General features: G+C 38.2%; 1 protein-coding gene across 1 annotated transcript; it reads right to left on the bottom strand.

The window, feature by feature from the left end:
• Nucleotides 1–4,008: 4,008 nt before the first annotated feature.
• Nucleotides 4,009–11,447, bottom strand: LOC308404358 (SH2 domain-containing protein 6; the record flags this gene model as incomplete). The annotated part of the gene is made up of 18 exons (XM_080894385.1): nucleotides 4,009–4,582; nucleotides 4,690–4,848; nucleotides 5,187–5,255; nucleotides 5,970–6,013; nucleotides 6,256–6,293; nucleotides 7,314–7,416; nucleotides 7,504–7,540; nucleotides 7,726–7,756; nucleotides 7,957–8,032; nucleotides 8,141–8,180; nucleotides 8,864–8,892; nucleotides 10,128–10,199; nucleotides 10,324–10,339; nucleotides 10,438–10,505; nucleotides 10,595–10,685; nucleotides 11,028–11,065; nucleotides 11,152–11,216; nucleotides 11,356–11,447. The coding sequence occupies 18 exons, from the start codon at nucleotides 11,445–11,447 to the stop codon at nucleotides 4,466–4,468; spliced, it is 1,185 nt and encodes a 394-aa protein (XP_080750511.1). The 3' UTR covers nucleotides 4,009–4,465.
• Nucleotides 11,448–12,117: the final 670 nt, after the last annotated feature.

The following is a 12,117-nucleotide window of genomic DNA, read 5'->3' as shown; positions in this document are numbered from 1 at the left end:
CCTGCTTTTTTCCAAGCAGCTTTTTACGTCAGTGACCCTCTCCCATCATCACCGTGGTGCATGGAGTGCAGCAAGACATGCACAACTAAAAAGTACATTTCAGTATTATGTCAACATCAACAACCTTTCTGGCGTGTCATCAATGAGAATGAGTCTATGAGGGTGAGGAATAGAAAATGTGGTTTCTGCTTTATTTAAAAGTCAAACCATTTACACCATAATTTCTGGGTTTGTGGTTTCTTTGAAACATAGTTCCTTTGAAAAACATGAAAGCCTCATTTACATTTCAGACCAGACATGAATCAGTATAATGTGCAGTAATATGAACATCATTTAAAATGCCTGTTCCAGAAGGGTAGTCTTGCTCCATGTAGTATTTACTAGTGACATATTAAAACTTAAAATGAGTAGCTTTGAAAAATATGAAAATAGTAATAGTAATAATAATAATAATAATAATAATAATAATAATAATACATCTTTTAAATGCAGATACCACATGTAAAAATTATGTGATTTTAGTCCAGTCCATGTATCAAAGTCTATGACATCCTAAAACTAAATGCAAAAATGACTGGGGGAAATTTTAATAGAAGTTATTGTTAGCTACTTTTCATTGACTGAAATGAATATTAGACCATGAACACAAGTTTGTCATACCAGCAGTCACCCTGTAGCAGAGCTTAAAGATTCAAATTACACTCACTGGGTCCAGGAAGTTATTTAGCAGACTTTACTTATTTATGCAAATATTTCTATTTGCAGTCCCACAAACATCTGTGTTTTTAGCCACTGCTGCAAGCTTTTGTGTGACATTACTAGACAACAAAGCATTTTAATTCCCTTAAAAACATTAGTCAGTCGGTCAAAATTAAAGAGCGCAGAAACATGATGATGCCTTGACTGATAAGCAAGGATATGAGTGTCATATGTAACTGCACCACGTATAGGTGCATTACATACATAGGCTAAAACATTGCATTGCATCTAATCCATGCAATGCAGGTAACTTCAGTGATTCATCTACAGGGAGTGCAGAATTATTAGGCAAATGAGTATTTTGTCCACATCATCCTCTTCATGCATGTTGTCTTACTCCAAGCTGTATAGGCTCGAAAGCCTACTACCAATTAAGCATATTAGGTGATGTGCATCTCTGTAATGAGAAGGGGTGTGGTCTAATGACATCAACACCCTATATCAGGTGTGCATAATTATTAGGCAACGTCCTTTCCTTTGGCAAAATGGGTCAAAAGAAGGACTTGACAGGCTCAGAAAAGTCAAAAATAGTGAGATATCTTGCAGAGGGATGCAGCAGTCTCAAAATTGCAAAGCTTCTGAAGCGTGATCATCGAACAATCAAGTGTTTCATTCAAAATAGTCAACAGGGTCGCAAGAAGCGTGTGGAAAAACCAAGGCACAAAATAACTGCCCATGAACTGAGAAAAGTCAAGCGTGCAGCTGCCAAGATGCCACTTGCCACCAGTTTGGCCATATTTCAGAGCTGCAACATCACTGGAGTGCCCAAAAGCACAAGGTGTGCAATACTCAGAGACATGGCCAAGGTAAGAAAGGCTGAAAGACGACCACCACTGAACAAGACACACAAGCTGAAACGTCAAGACTGGGCCAAGAAATATCTCAAGACTGGTTTTTCTAAGGTTTTATGGACTGATGAAATGAGAGTGAGTCTTGATGGGCCAGATGGATGGGCCCGTGGCTGGATTGGTAAAGGGCAGAGAGCTCCAGTCCGACTCAGACGCCAGCAAGGTGGAGGTGGAGTACTGGTTTGGGCTGGTATCATCAAAGATGAGCTTGTGGGGTCTTTTCGGGTTGAGGATGGAGTCAAGCTCAACTCCCAGTCCTACTGCCAGTTTCTGGAAGACACCTTCTTCAAGCAGTGGTACAGGAAGAAGTCTGCATCCTTCAAGAAAAACATGATTTTCATGCAGGATAATGCTCCATCACACGCGTCCAAGTACTCCACAGCGTGGCTGGCAAGAAAGGGTATAAAAGAAGAAAAACTAATGACATGGCCTCCTTGTTCACCTGATCTGAACCCCATTGAGAACCTGTGGTCCATCATCAAATGTGAGATTTACAAGGAGGGAAAACAGTACACCTCTCTGAACAGTGTCTGGGAGGCTGTGGTTGCTGCTGCACGCAATGTTGATGGTGAACAGATCAAAACACAGACAGAATCCATGGATGGCAGGCTTTTGAGTGTCCTTGCAAAGAAAGGTGGCTATATTGGTCACTGATTTGTTTTTGTTTTGATTTTGAATGTCAGAAATGTATATTTGTGAATGTGGCGATGTTATATTGGTTTCACATGATAAAAATAAATTGAAATGGGTATATATTTGTTTTTTGTTAAGTTGCCTAATAATTATGCACAGTAATAGTCACCTGCACACACAGATATCCCCCTAAAATAGCTAAAACTAAAAACTACTTCCAAAAACATTCAGCTTTGATATTAATGAGTTTTTTGGGTTCATTGAGAACATTGTTGTTCAATAATAAAATTATTCCTCAAAAATACAACTTGCCTAATATTTCTGTACTCCCTGTATAATGCAAATTGACACTTTTGTTGATAAATCACATACTAATTCTTCTTCTTTGTCTTCTTCTTTTGGCTGCTCTCTTTAGGGGTCGCCCCAGCGAATCATCTGCCTCTTTTCTTCCTCCCTGGTGCTCCATATTCCGCATCCTTTATCCAACATATCCACTATACCTCCTCTGCACACATCCAAACCATCTCAGTCTAGTCTCTCTAACCTTATCTCCAAACTACTGTCACGCTGATGTATTCATACCTAGTCTTATCCATTCTGTTCACACCCTTCTCCAAGGGTCTGCCACGTCCAGCTTGGCCTTCTGTGTTTTTATCAGTGCCACCATCTCCAAACAATACATAACACATCATATGAGGTCTCACCACCATATTTTATTCTTTCATCTACAATATTAGAAAGAAACACAAATTAGACAAAGATGTGTGAGCAAGCACCTGGTGAGTGTAGGAAGGAAAAACACTGTAAAAGCAGGAAGAACCTCCAGTCCAAAACCAGACTCAGGGAGGTTCTGCACACAGTTGGAGACAGAGTTTAATCATTGATAATGGTTAAATGCAATAGTGGTGTATAAGCACATTGAAAAAGAAAAGCTGCAAGTGAAGAAGAAAGTCTCAGTGCAACATGAAAAGACCCTCACCTCCACACACACACACACACACACACACACACACACACACACACACACACACACACACACACACACACACAGCAGGCCAAGTCTATTGCAGCATAACTAAGACATGGTTCAGGATCACCTGATCCAGCCCTAAATAAAACCTTTATTAAAAAAGAAAGTTTATTTTAGCTTTAAAAGTAGAGAGCAGCTGTCTCACGTATGCAAACTGGGAGCTGGGAGACTCCTGACTTCTTCATACAGTATCACAGTAATTGTTCTACCAGGTGGTTTTAGGGTTGGTTTTATGATTAATCCTCACAGGAAGCATGCAGCTCTCATACACCCACAGAAACCAGGATATACCACAAGCAAAGATTTTAAACATTCAGGTTTTTGAGTTTACTTAAAGGACTTCAAGTAACATCAGTCATTTGCAAAGTACTTAACTCTCTGAAAGAATAACATAAATCACAAAAACCGCAAATAAAGACTTATTTTCAGTTATGGGATCTAGGGCAAATCGTGGTTATTAAAGAGGAATAGTAAACATAGATAAGCGTATGAGGAAAATGATAAAATGTAAAGTTTTGGTCTGTTTTGCACAAATTACTACAACAATACACTGAAAAGGCAGAGTACACATAATATAATAGGTCAAAGTCATTAAAATAACCAAATGGAAAGACACAATTAAATTCAAACTTGTAGTGTATACAGATAGATAGATAGATAGATAGATAGATAGATAGATAGATAGATAGATAGATAGATAGATAGATAGATAGATAGATAGATAGATAGATAGATAGATAGATAGATAGATAGATAGATAGATAGATAGATAGATAGATATTAGCTGCATTCTGTGAAGCTCTTGAGACATTTTAATGCTTCATAACAGCAGAACTTTAGCTTTTGTATTTTTAAAAGTGATGACAGTAAGGCTAAACATCCTCACAGCTAGAGCCTACCATCAACAGTTACCTATTCATTACTATGACAATATGGTGCAAACAGGCACCGAAGTTGACGAGCTCTGAACTTCATGCTATCTTGAGGCAGTGTGTCACTGAGGATTTTTCGACCACTCGGTGCACTGAAAGTTACCCTGTCTCCTTTCCCTTATTTAAAATGAAAAAAAGTACTATGTGTTATAGATTCCATAAAGATGAAACTACATTTCTGGGATTGACACCCAGTAGCCCTGCAGTAAGTGATTGTGCCATTATCCTCATGATTCGTCTGAACAGGTTGTTTCAGTGTAGTTTTAAGTGCATACAGGGTGGGTTAAATGTGCTGTGTGCTTGGCCTGGCTCCTGCTGTCAATCAGCAGCAGTTGGTTATTCTTGTGGTAAGAAATCATTTCATCCAGGCTGTTGAAAGTCTAAGAGAAAGCAGAAGATAAAGAGAGAAGTGTGATTAAATTATGCCCGGAATTCTTCATAGGCTTCAGTAACTCCTGAATTTTTATATCCTGCTTTGTCTTTTCACCTCTTCGTTCTTTTTTCCTTCCTTTCCAAGGGCATAGGCTTTAGTTTCCACCAGGAAGCGAATGGGAACATTGTACACCTTCTGCTGGTAAAGCACGGCAAGGGTGTAGGGTTGGTGAGTGCTCTGGGCAGAGCTGTATCGGATGAGAAAGGCACCGTCCTGCAATAAGGAGAAAGGGAGGAGAAGAGGAAAATCTAATAAATAAAACTAGATGTAAAAGAACATCTTAGGAAACCTTGACAGATATGAAAGCATAGTCAAGCAGGCTACAACTAAAACTGATAAATGGATGAATCGTGGAATGAATAGGGGGAATGTAAAAAAAACTCCACATGCATCAGGGAGAGTAAGTGGAGGAAATGGAAAATAAATCACTGCCATGGAGCCCTGAAGCTGTCTGACTTAGGTTTAGCTTTCGTTTGAGTTTTATGTTTGAGTGTCAGCGAGACATACCATCATTATTTTTTTTTATATCACTTTAAAACTACCAGGTTTACCTTGTTGATTCTCTGTAAGAGATCCTCTGCTGTCTTTCTGTTGCAGTCACCAGCAAACCATTCTCTATCCTGAAACATAAACATACAGCAGATATATCAATAAGAGAATCAAACCCACTTTAATGCAGGATTGTTTATGTAGTATAATCACAACAACAGTCTCATGAAGTCACTTCAATACTGTAAGGTAAAAAACTGAAAGTATTCAAGGAGGGGCAGCCAATCAGCTGGGAGGTGAGGGGAAAGACACAAAAAGAAAGCGAGCATAGGGAGACAGAACAATGTGAAGTATAAGTGCATTTACTAACCTTCTCTACATGAGGACGAATTTGAACTATACTATTTACTAAATCATTACATTTCGTAGTAAATATTCTACTACATGAATGTGAGGTTTACCAGTCATTTCTCAAATTAAGATTTTCTGTCTAAAAATGTTTCTCATGCATCTCAAACATCTCAAACTTGGTTAAATGTTTGGTTCTTATATAACACTTCTCTACCTGCGCACCTATAAAACATGTCTCATATATCTATTGAAATTTGCTATGCGTAGATATTTGGGATTGTGTCTCCTTCGATAAGTGAATGTGTAAACCACTACACTAAGAATGATATACATATATAGAGAGGTTTTCTTTTCCTTAATAAGAGAAATTGTTTTGTTTTGTTTTTGGGGGTTTTTTTGGGGGGGGGGGGGGGGGGGGGTCTTTTGAATTCAGGATTTTTGATTTTCACATCATTGTATAAGTACTTTTAGCTAAGTTACAGTTCACCTCTTACCTCCAGGCTGTTATGTCTGGTTACCCTCATACCACCATAGGAGGCTTAAAACACATAAAGATAAGTTGTTTGTCAAGCACAAGTTCATGGGAAATCTGTATTTGGCAACAGTCAAATGTTTTGTTGGTTGTTTTTTGTTTGTTTGTTTTGTTTTGTTTTTTCTTTTTTTAAGTATGATGAAAACTGTGTTTCGATTACATCAAAGTGCAAATATAAATATACTCAAAATGATCATCAGTCATCCCTTTGGATTTAATAGAGACTTAAAAAAGAAAACTGAGCTTACCCACAGGCTTAGTGTCTGGTATTGGGGGATTTGGAGGGCTGAAAAATAGAAAAGAAGGCTAACATTAGACACTAACTTTAATTCTGACATGCACACACTTGCAGGTCTTGTGGATGGGGGTCAGCTCTAGTGATAAGGTGTCAGGGTCAGGTGCTGTGCCAGAAAGTGATAATCCACCCAAAAAAGGCATTGCCTGTATTTAAGGTGTAAATTATTTGTTGGCTTACAATCTGTGAAATACACATCAAGTATATCTATCATTAACGAGATAAAGGCATTCTGAGCCTATCACAGGTTAGAAGTCTATAAAGAAGTTCTAGAAGTTCTATAAAGATGTGTTTTTGTGTAGAAGGGAGTGGTTTGATTGTAATGTAGGTACAATAACCCAGTGTCATAACAATGCCTGTAAAATGTGTCATTTCTTTACGTTATATATAATCCCTTCATATACTACAGTCTACACTAACATAAGCAATGACATTACACTTAAAAAACACATCTGAAATTACTTTTTGGCACAACACTAAAGAAATGTCAAAAATTGCAGTTCCTTTAATGGCCACTTGAGGCTAGCACTAAAAGTGAGTGAATCCCTACAAATTCACAATGTAACAGCAGAAGCAAGCAGCGATTTCCTCATACAGAACAACTGTAAGAAAAGAATAATACTTTCTGCGAGTCCATTAGGGTCTCAGTGAAGTAAATTTCATCATCATACAATTATGGTGTTCCTGAATAACTTTGAAATTTGAGTTCCCAGTTGCAACTGAAAGTAAACAGTAGTAAAACCATAAAACGTTTGTGTATTTGTGACTCACTAAATAAGCCATATGCATGCTATGCTGTAATGCTAGTGACACATGAACAGCTCTACCTATCTTAAGAACCAAAGCAGACATAAAAGAAGTAAAACAAAATCACCAGACATGCATGTGAAGCTGACTTTGAAGGAAAAAACCACCCAATTAAGGTGTTCCCAGAATGTTTTAGTCGCAAGTTGCACAATATATACACAGTATATATAGATGCACAAATTCTTTGTATTTGTCAGCTCTTACCTGGCTTTAGGTTCCTTCAGGATTGCTGGCAGATGCGGCTTAGCACCAGGAATTGGTGGAGGGGGCTTTGCAAAAGTGGGACGTTTCTCTTCTGCCGAAGGACCTATAGAAGCAATGTATGTACTCCTTATATCTTTTGACTGTGAGCTGTCTGGATCTATTTAATTAGCAAGGAAGATGTGGTTCTGACCTCTTTTTCTGTCCTCTAATGGAGGCAAAACAAAATTCTGGAAAAAGGGAATAAATGTTACTGCTGTGTCATACCTGTAAGTTTAATTTCAGACACTGGAAATGGGAATATGGGGTAAGAATTTAAAACTCATCTTGTATCCTGACAGCTTACTTTAAATCAGGACCCAGCTTAGCATAAGAAAATTAAAGATGAAGCACAGAGATTAATAGACACACTCACAGACTTATCTCTGGGGATTGAAGGCTTCTTCCTGCAGACAGTGAGAGGGCTAATGTTTATTGCATATTTACTACCAGGACTTTAACACATAATTTCCCTATTATAAATACCATATTTGCATAAAAAAATGCACATGATTGTCTAGAATGCACAGCTATAAAGACATATTGTATCATAGCTTGCCTGCAAATAGGATGAAAGCTGCTTTGAAACAGAGTGAGATGAACTTACAAGGGTATTTGAGGAGGTGCCGGTGTCCTGGGAGACAGAGGCATCTTCATGGGCCCACGCGGGGGAGGAGAGCAAGCTGGAGAGAGGGGGGAAAGTAAAAGTAACTTCCGGTTTTCAAACACTTTCATATAAACTTGTAATCAATGCCTCAGAACTACTGCCTATGTAGTGTGTTTGAACTTACCTGCTTCTGGTTCTAAATAAAGGTCATCATCATCATCGTCCTGTAACGCAAACCAACAAATATGATATGCAAAGGGGCATTAACCTTCTCCATACAGAAGAAAACATCAAATTACATTCATGCAGCTGTGCAGGTATTATTGGCTTTTGGTATTAGTGACTTATCTAAGATTTAATGTTCATGTAAATGTTTATCTAGGCATGGTTAGCTCTGTTGCTTCACACTAAGACAGTCCGGAGTTTGACCCCACCATCTGACCGGGACCTTTCTGTGTGGACTTTGCATGTTCTCCCCATGTTTGTGTGCATTCTTTCTGGCTACTACAGAGAAACATGCAGTTAGTGGGTTTAGGTTATTTGGTGATTCTAAATTGCCTATGGGTGTGAATGTGCGTGCGAATGGCCGTGTCCTGTGACACACTGGCGACCTGTTCAGGGTGTACCCCGCCTCTTCCCCTATGGTAGCTGGGATAGGCTCCAGCCCCAGAATACCCATCCATCCAGAAGAAGATGCATGGGTATTGGTACATTTATGTAGTTGTTGGTGTAGCAAAAGACAACCGACTGCTTATAAAAGGCCCTTAAGAAACAACAGCCCCCTCTGAGTGCAGACATGTCGTGGGTGACTCCTTGCACCTCCCACACACACACTCAAACTGACACTCTTTTGTGTGTATATTATTACACATAAAAGAAAAAGAAAACATAATAATGTTTAAGTCACCGGTTCTTCAGTTGGATCCAGGTACACATCTGAAATGCAGAAAAAAAGACTAGTGATCTATGTTGCCATATCACAAATATACAGTGGTGATGCTTACCAGCATGTGCACACAGAATGAAGCACCTATTCAGTAAGTAATTAGAATAATCCTTAATCCTAAGACCCGAACTCTTCCACGGCATGCATTTTTAATTTCTCTTTGATATTTGGGCATATTGGGGCCCGATGAATGTAAAAACAAAGAATTATCAGATTTATTTTTTTTTACCTTATTTTTGTTTTTAAGAAAAATAAGAGCCACATCTGAGGATACTTATTTAAAATTTTGATAGAACAGTAGCAGTATAATGTCCTTGTAAGTGGATATCAGGCCCTTGCAGAGCAAAATTGAGTATTTTGGTCTAAATAAGCCAAAATGTGATGTCCACTTATGTGGACGCCAGGTAGGAGCTTAAGTTAGTCATCTGTTTACAACACAGCACCAGCAATGAAAGTGACTACCACAAATCTATTTACCTATGTAACATACTTAAAATACGCAATATTCAAATGAAAAATAGGCCTGTTTACATTTTCAGATTTTTTTTTCTACTTCACTAAATATTAGCATCAACATCCTGGTCGTTTTCCCATTTTACACAGCAATCAGTGTCAGCTGAAGCCCTTCGTTTCCATAAGAGATGCATCAATACAAACTGGGGTGAGCAATGGAAAAACCCATTCTGCTTAAAAGCATTTTCCCAACCCAAAATTATTGAAAGAAAACACCGTATGTAATATGATTTATATAATACTGAGAAATATCTTTATATTTGAGTGAATGTATTTGAGTGTAGATTGAAAGGAAAAAAACTGAGATATTCATCATTTTGAAATGCAGAAGATTGTTCTGAGGCCTGCAGTTTTTGGGTTCTTGCATCTTATTTTGTAATGTTTAATATGCAGCTCAGTGGCACTACAGCAGGTGGCACTCTCCTCTTTGTTTTGCTCACAGCTCCAAATTATGTTGCTGCTGGAAACATCAAGCAGAGGCTACAAGTGTTTGGCAACCTGAGTTTATCAAGCAGCTTTTGGAAATACCACATGGCTAATAAACTCATAAACATAGTATAGTCTTCATTAATATTATTATTATTATTATAAGAAGTAGTAGTAGAAGCACCCATATCACCCCTTAAAGAATCTTCCTCACAGTCAGTTTTCACTCAGTTACACTCTGGTGCGCTCTTCCTTTAAAATAATATTTTGTGTTGGTGCTGATTACCTTCCTCTACAGGGACTGTCTGAAGCGGCATCTTCTTCCTCCCTGGCTTATCACTTCTAATGACCTCAGGTGCTGGAGAGAGATAAATGTATTTATGTGATTCATTAAAGTACACAAATGAAAGCGTAAAAATGTAGGGGGGAAAAAAAGGACTGATGAGATTTTAAAAATCATCAAACAGAGCTGAGTTACTTACGTTTGCTGATGGCATCCTGCCGTTGCGAAGGTTTCCGAATGAAAAAAACAGTTACAACATGGTAAAACATCTATGTTGACAGGCACAAAGAAATAGACCCTGAGCTTTTATTACCGAGGATTTGCTTGGTCTGGGTGGAGGTGCAACCTGCCTCGGTGTTACACCGGGTTTGGAAGTCCTCTCTGCAAAAAGCAGAAAGAATTTCAGGGGAAAAGACCGTGTTTCACTGTCTGCGGTATCTGTGCTGAAGTTTGCCAGACTCAGATGTTACCCAGATAAACGTTCTCCTCCACTGCTCTCGGTGGCACTTTGACAGCCGGTCGCTCACAGGGAGGAGCTTCATACATGTCGTTGTCATCATCCTGCCGTGAGAAAAGGTTGGTAATCTTAACAATATTAACAATTATTTCCAAACAAACTATAAAACTTTAATATTTTAGCAGTATGGCTGCCATGAGATAGACTGCTGTTCTGTTCAGTGTGTACCCTGCTCTAATATTGTAAAGCTATTTAGCTTTATCATGATAAAGCATTGCTGCGTATTGTTAATATTAAGACCGAGATGTCTGCTTGATTGTTCGTCAGCTCCCTTCACAATACGTATTGTTTTTGGCCTATTCAGTACTTAAATCCTGCCCCTAAAAATGCCCAAAACTTGAATGAAAAAGTACAAAAATTTAAGAACTTGTTCTCTTCCTACTTACAAATTCATCCTCCGGCCACCCAAATGCTGCATTGTTATCTGTAGGACACAAACATATATGAATGAACATAAGAGATGTACAAAAGGCATCAAAGCAGCTTTAATAAAGTGAAAACAAATCCCACCCGTCCTCCTAGGAGGAGTTGGAGGTCTGAAAGGAAGAAGGGAGAAAAGACATGGACAGAGAATACTTTAATACAATAAGCATTTAGCAGGAAAGAATGAGAATGAATGAGGTTTCTGTCTTGGTCATGATACTCACAGGTTCTTCAGTCTTCCAAAGAAACTCTGAAAAACACCAGAAACCACAGAAATTAGTGAACAAATACCCAGATTTCATGAGACGAGTAGATGCAGAGCGACAGAAACACAGATATTTAGCTGTCTCTATGTGACACAGCCCATTATTCTTAAACTGCATGCCTAATGATTTACTTTCAGTTACTTATCAGCTTCATCTGTCTGTCTGAATCAGTTTCCCTCTTTGGATAAGGTCACATAACAATGGAGCTTTATTTGGTGCAGAAAAGGAGACAAAAACACAGTACAAAATAGCACCTGAGGTATCACTGTATCATTTTACACAGGATGTAAATACTTCAAAATGTTTGTAGGGTATGTTTTTGTGGTGTAATTTACTCTCAGAGATATATTAATCTTTTATCTGCCAATATAATATATGAAAATACAGTAGGATAGGACACAGTTCTGTAAACAATCATATAAGAATATCTATCTTTTAAAACTTCCCAACATTAAATAAAAGACATAAAATTGTCTTTTTGTAATTACCTATAAGCGCTTTCACTGGCCAAGCATACACTGTTTTTTCTGTAGACATTAGATAATTATTATATGACATAATTTGCTTGATAATCTAAAGCTGTTTTTTCTTCTCTCCTGAAACGTGCCTCCTTTATTGTCCATAAAGCCCATGATTACAGAACACCTGCTGTATTCACTGTTTCCACCACCCTAAACATAAAGTCCCATAAAAAAGAAAGTTTTCACAGGGCAAGTATGAGCAGCTCTGTAAAAGCAGAAGTTTTGGCAACTTGTTTCTTTACAGTTTTCACGATTGTGTTAACACA

This window comes from Rhamphochromis sp. 'chilingali' (assembly GCF_963969265.1).
Source record: "Rhamphochromis sp. 'chilingali' genome assembly, chromosome: 10".
In the NCBI taxonomy this organism is placed as follows: domain Eukaryota; kingdom Metazoa; phylum Chordata; class Actinopteri; order Cichliformes; family Cichlidae; genus Rhamphochromis; species Rhamphochromis sp. 'chilingali'.
Note: the sequence above shows the minus strand (reverse complement) of the source record. Positions and strands in the feature narration are given on the sequence as shown.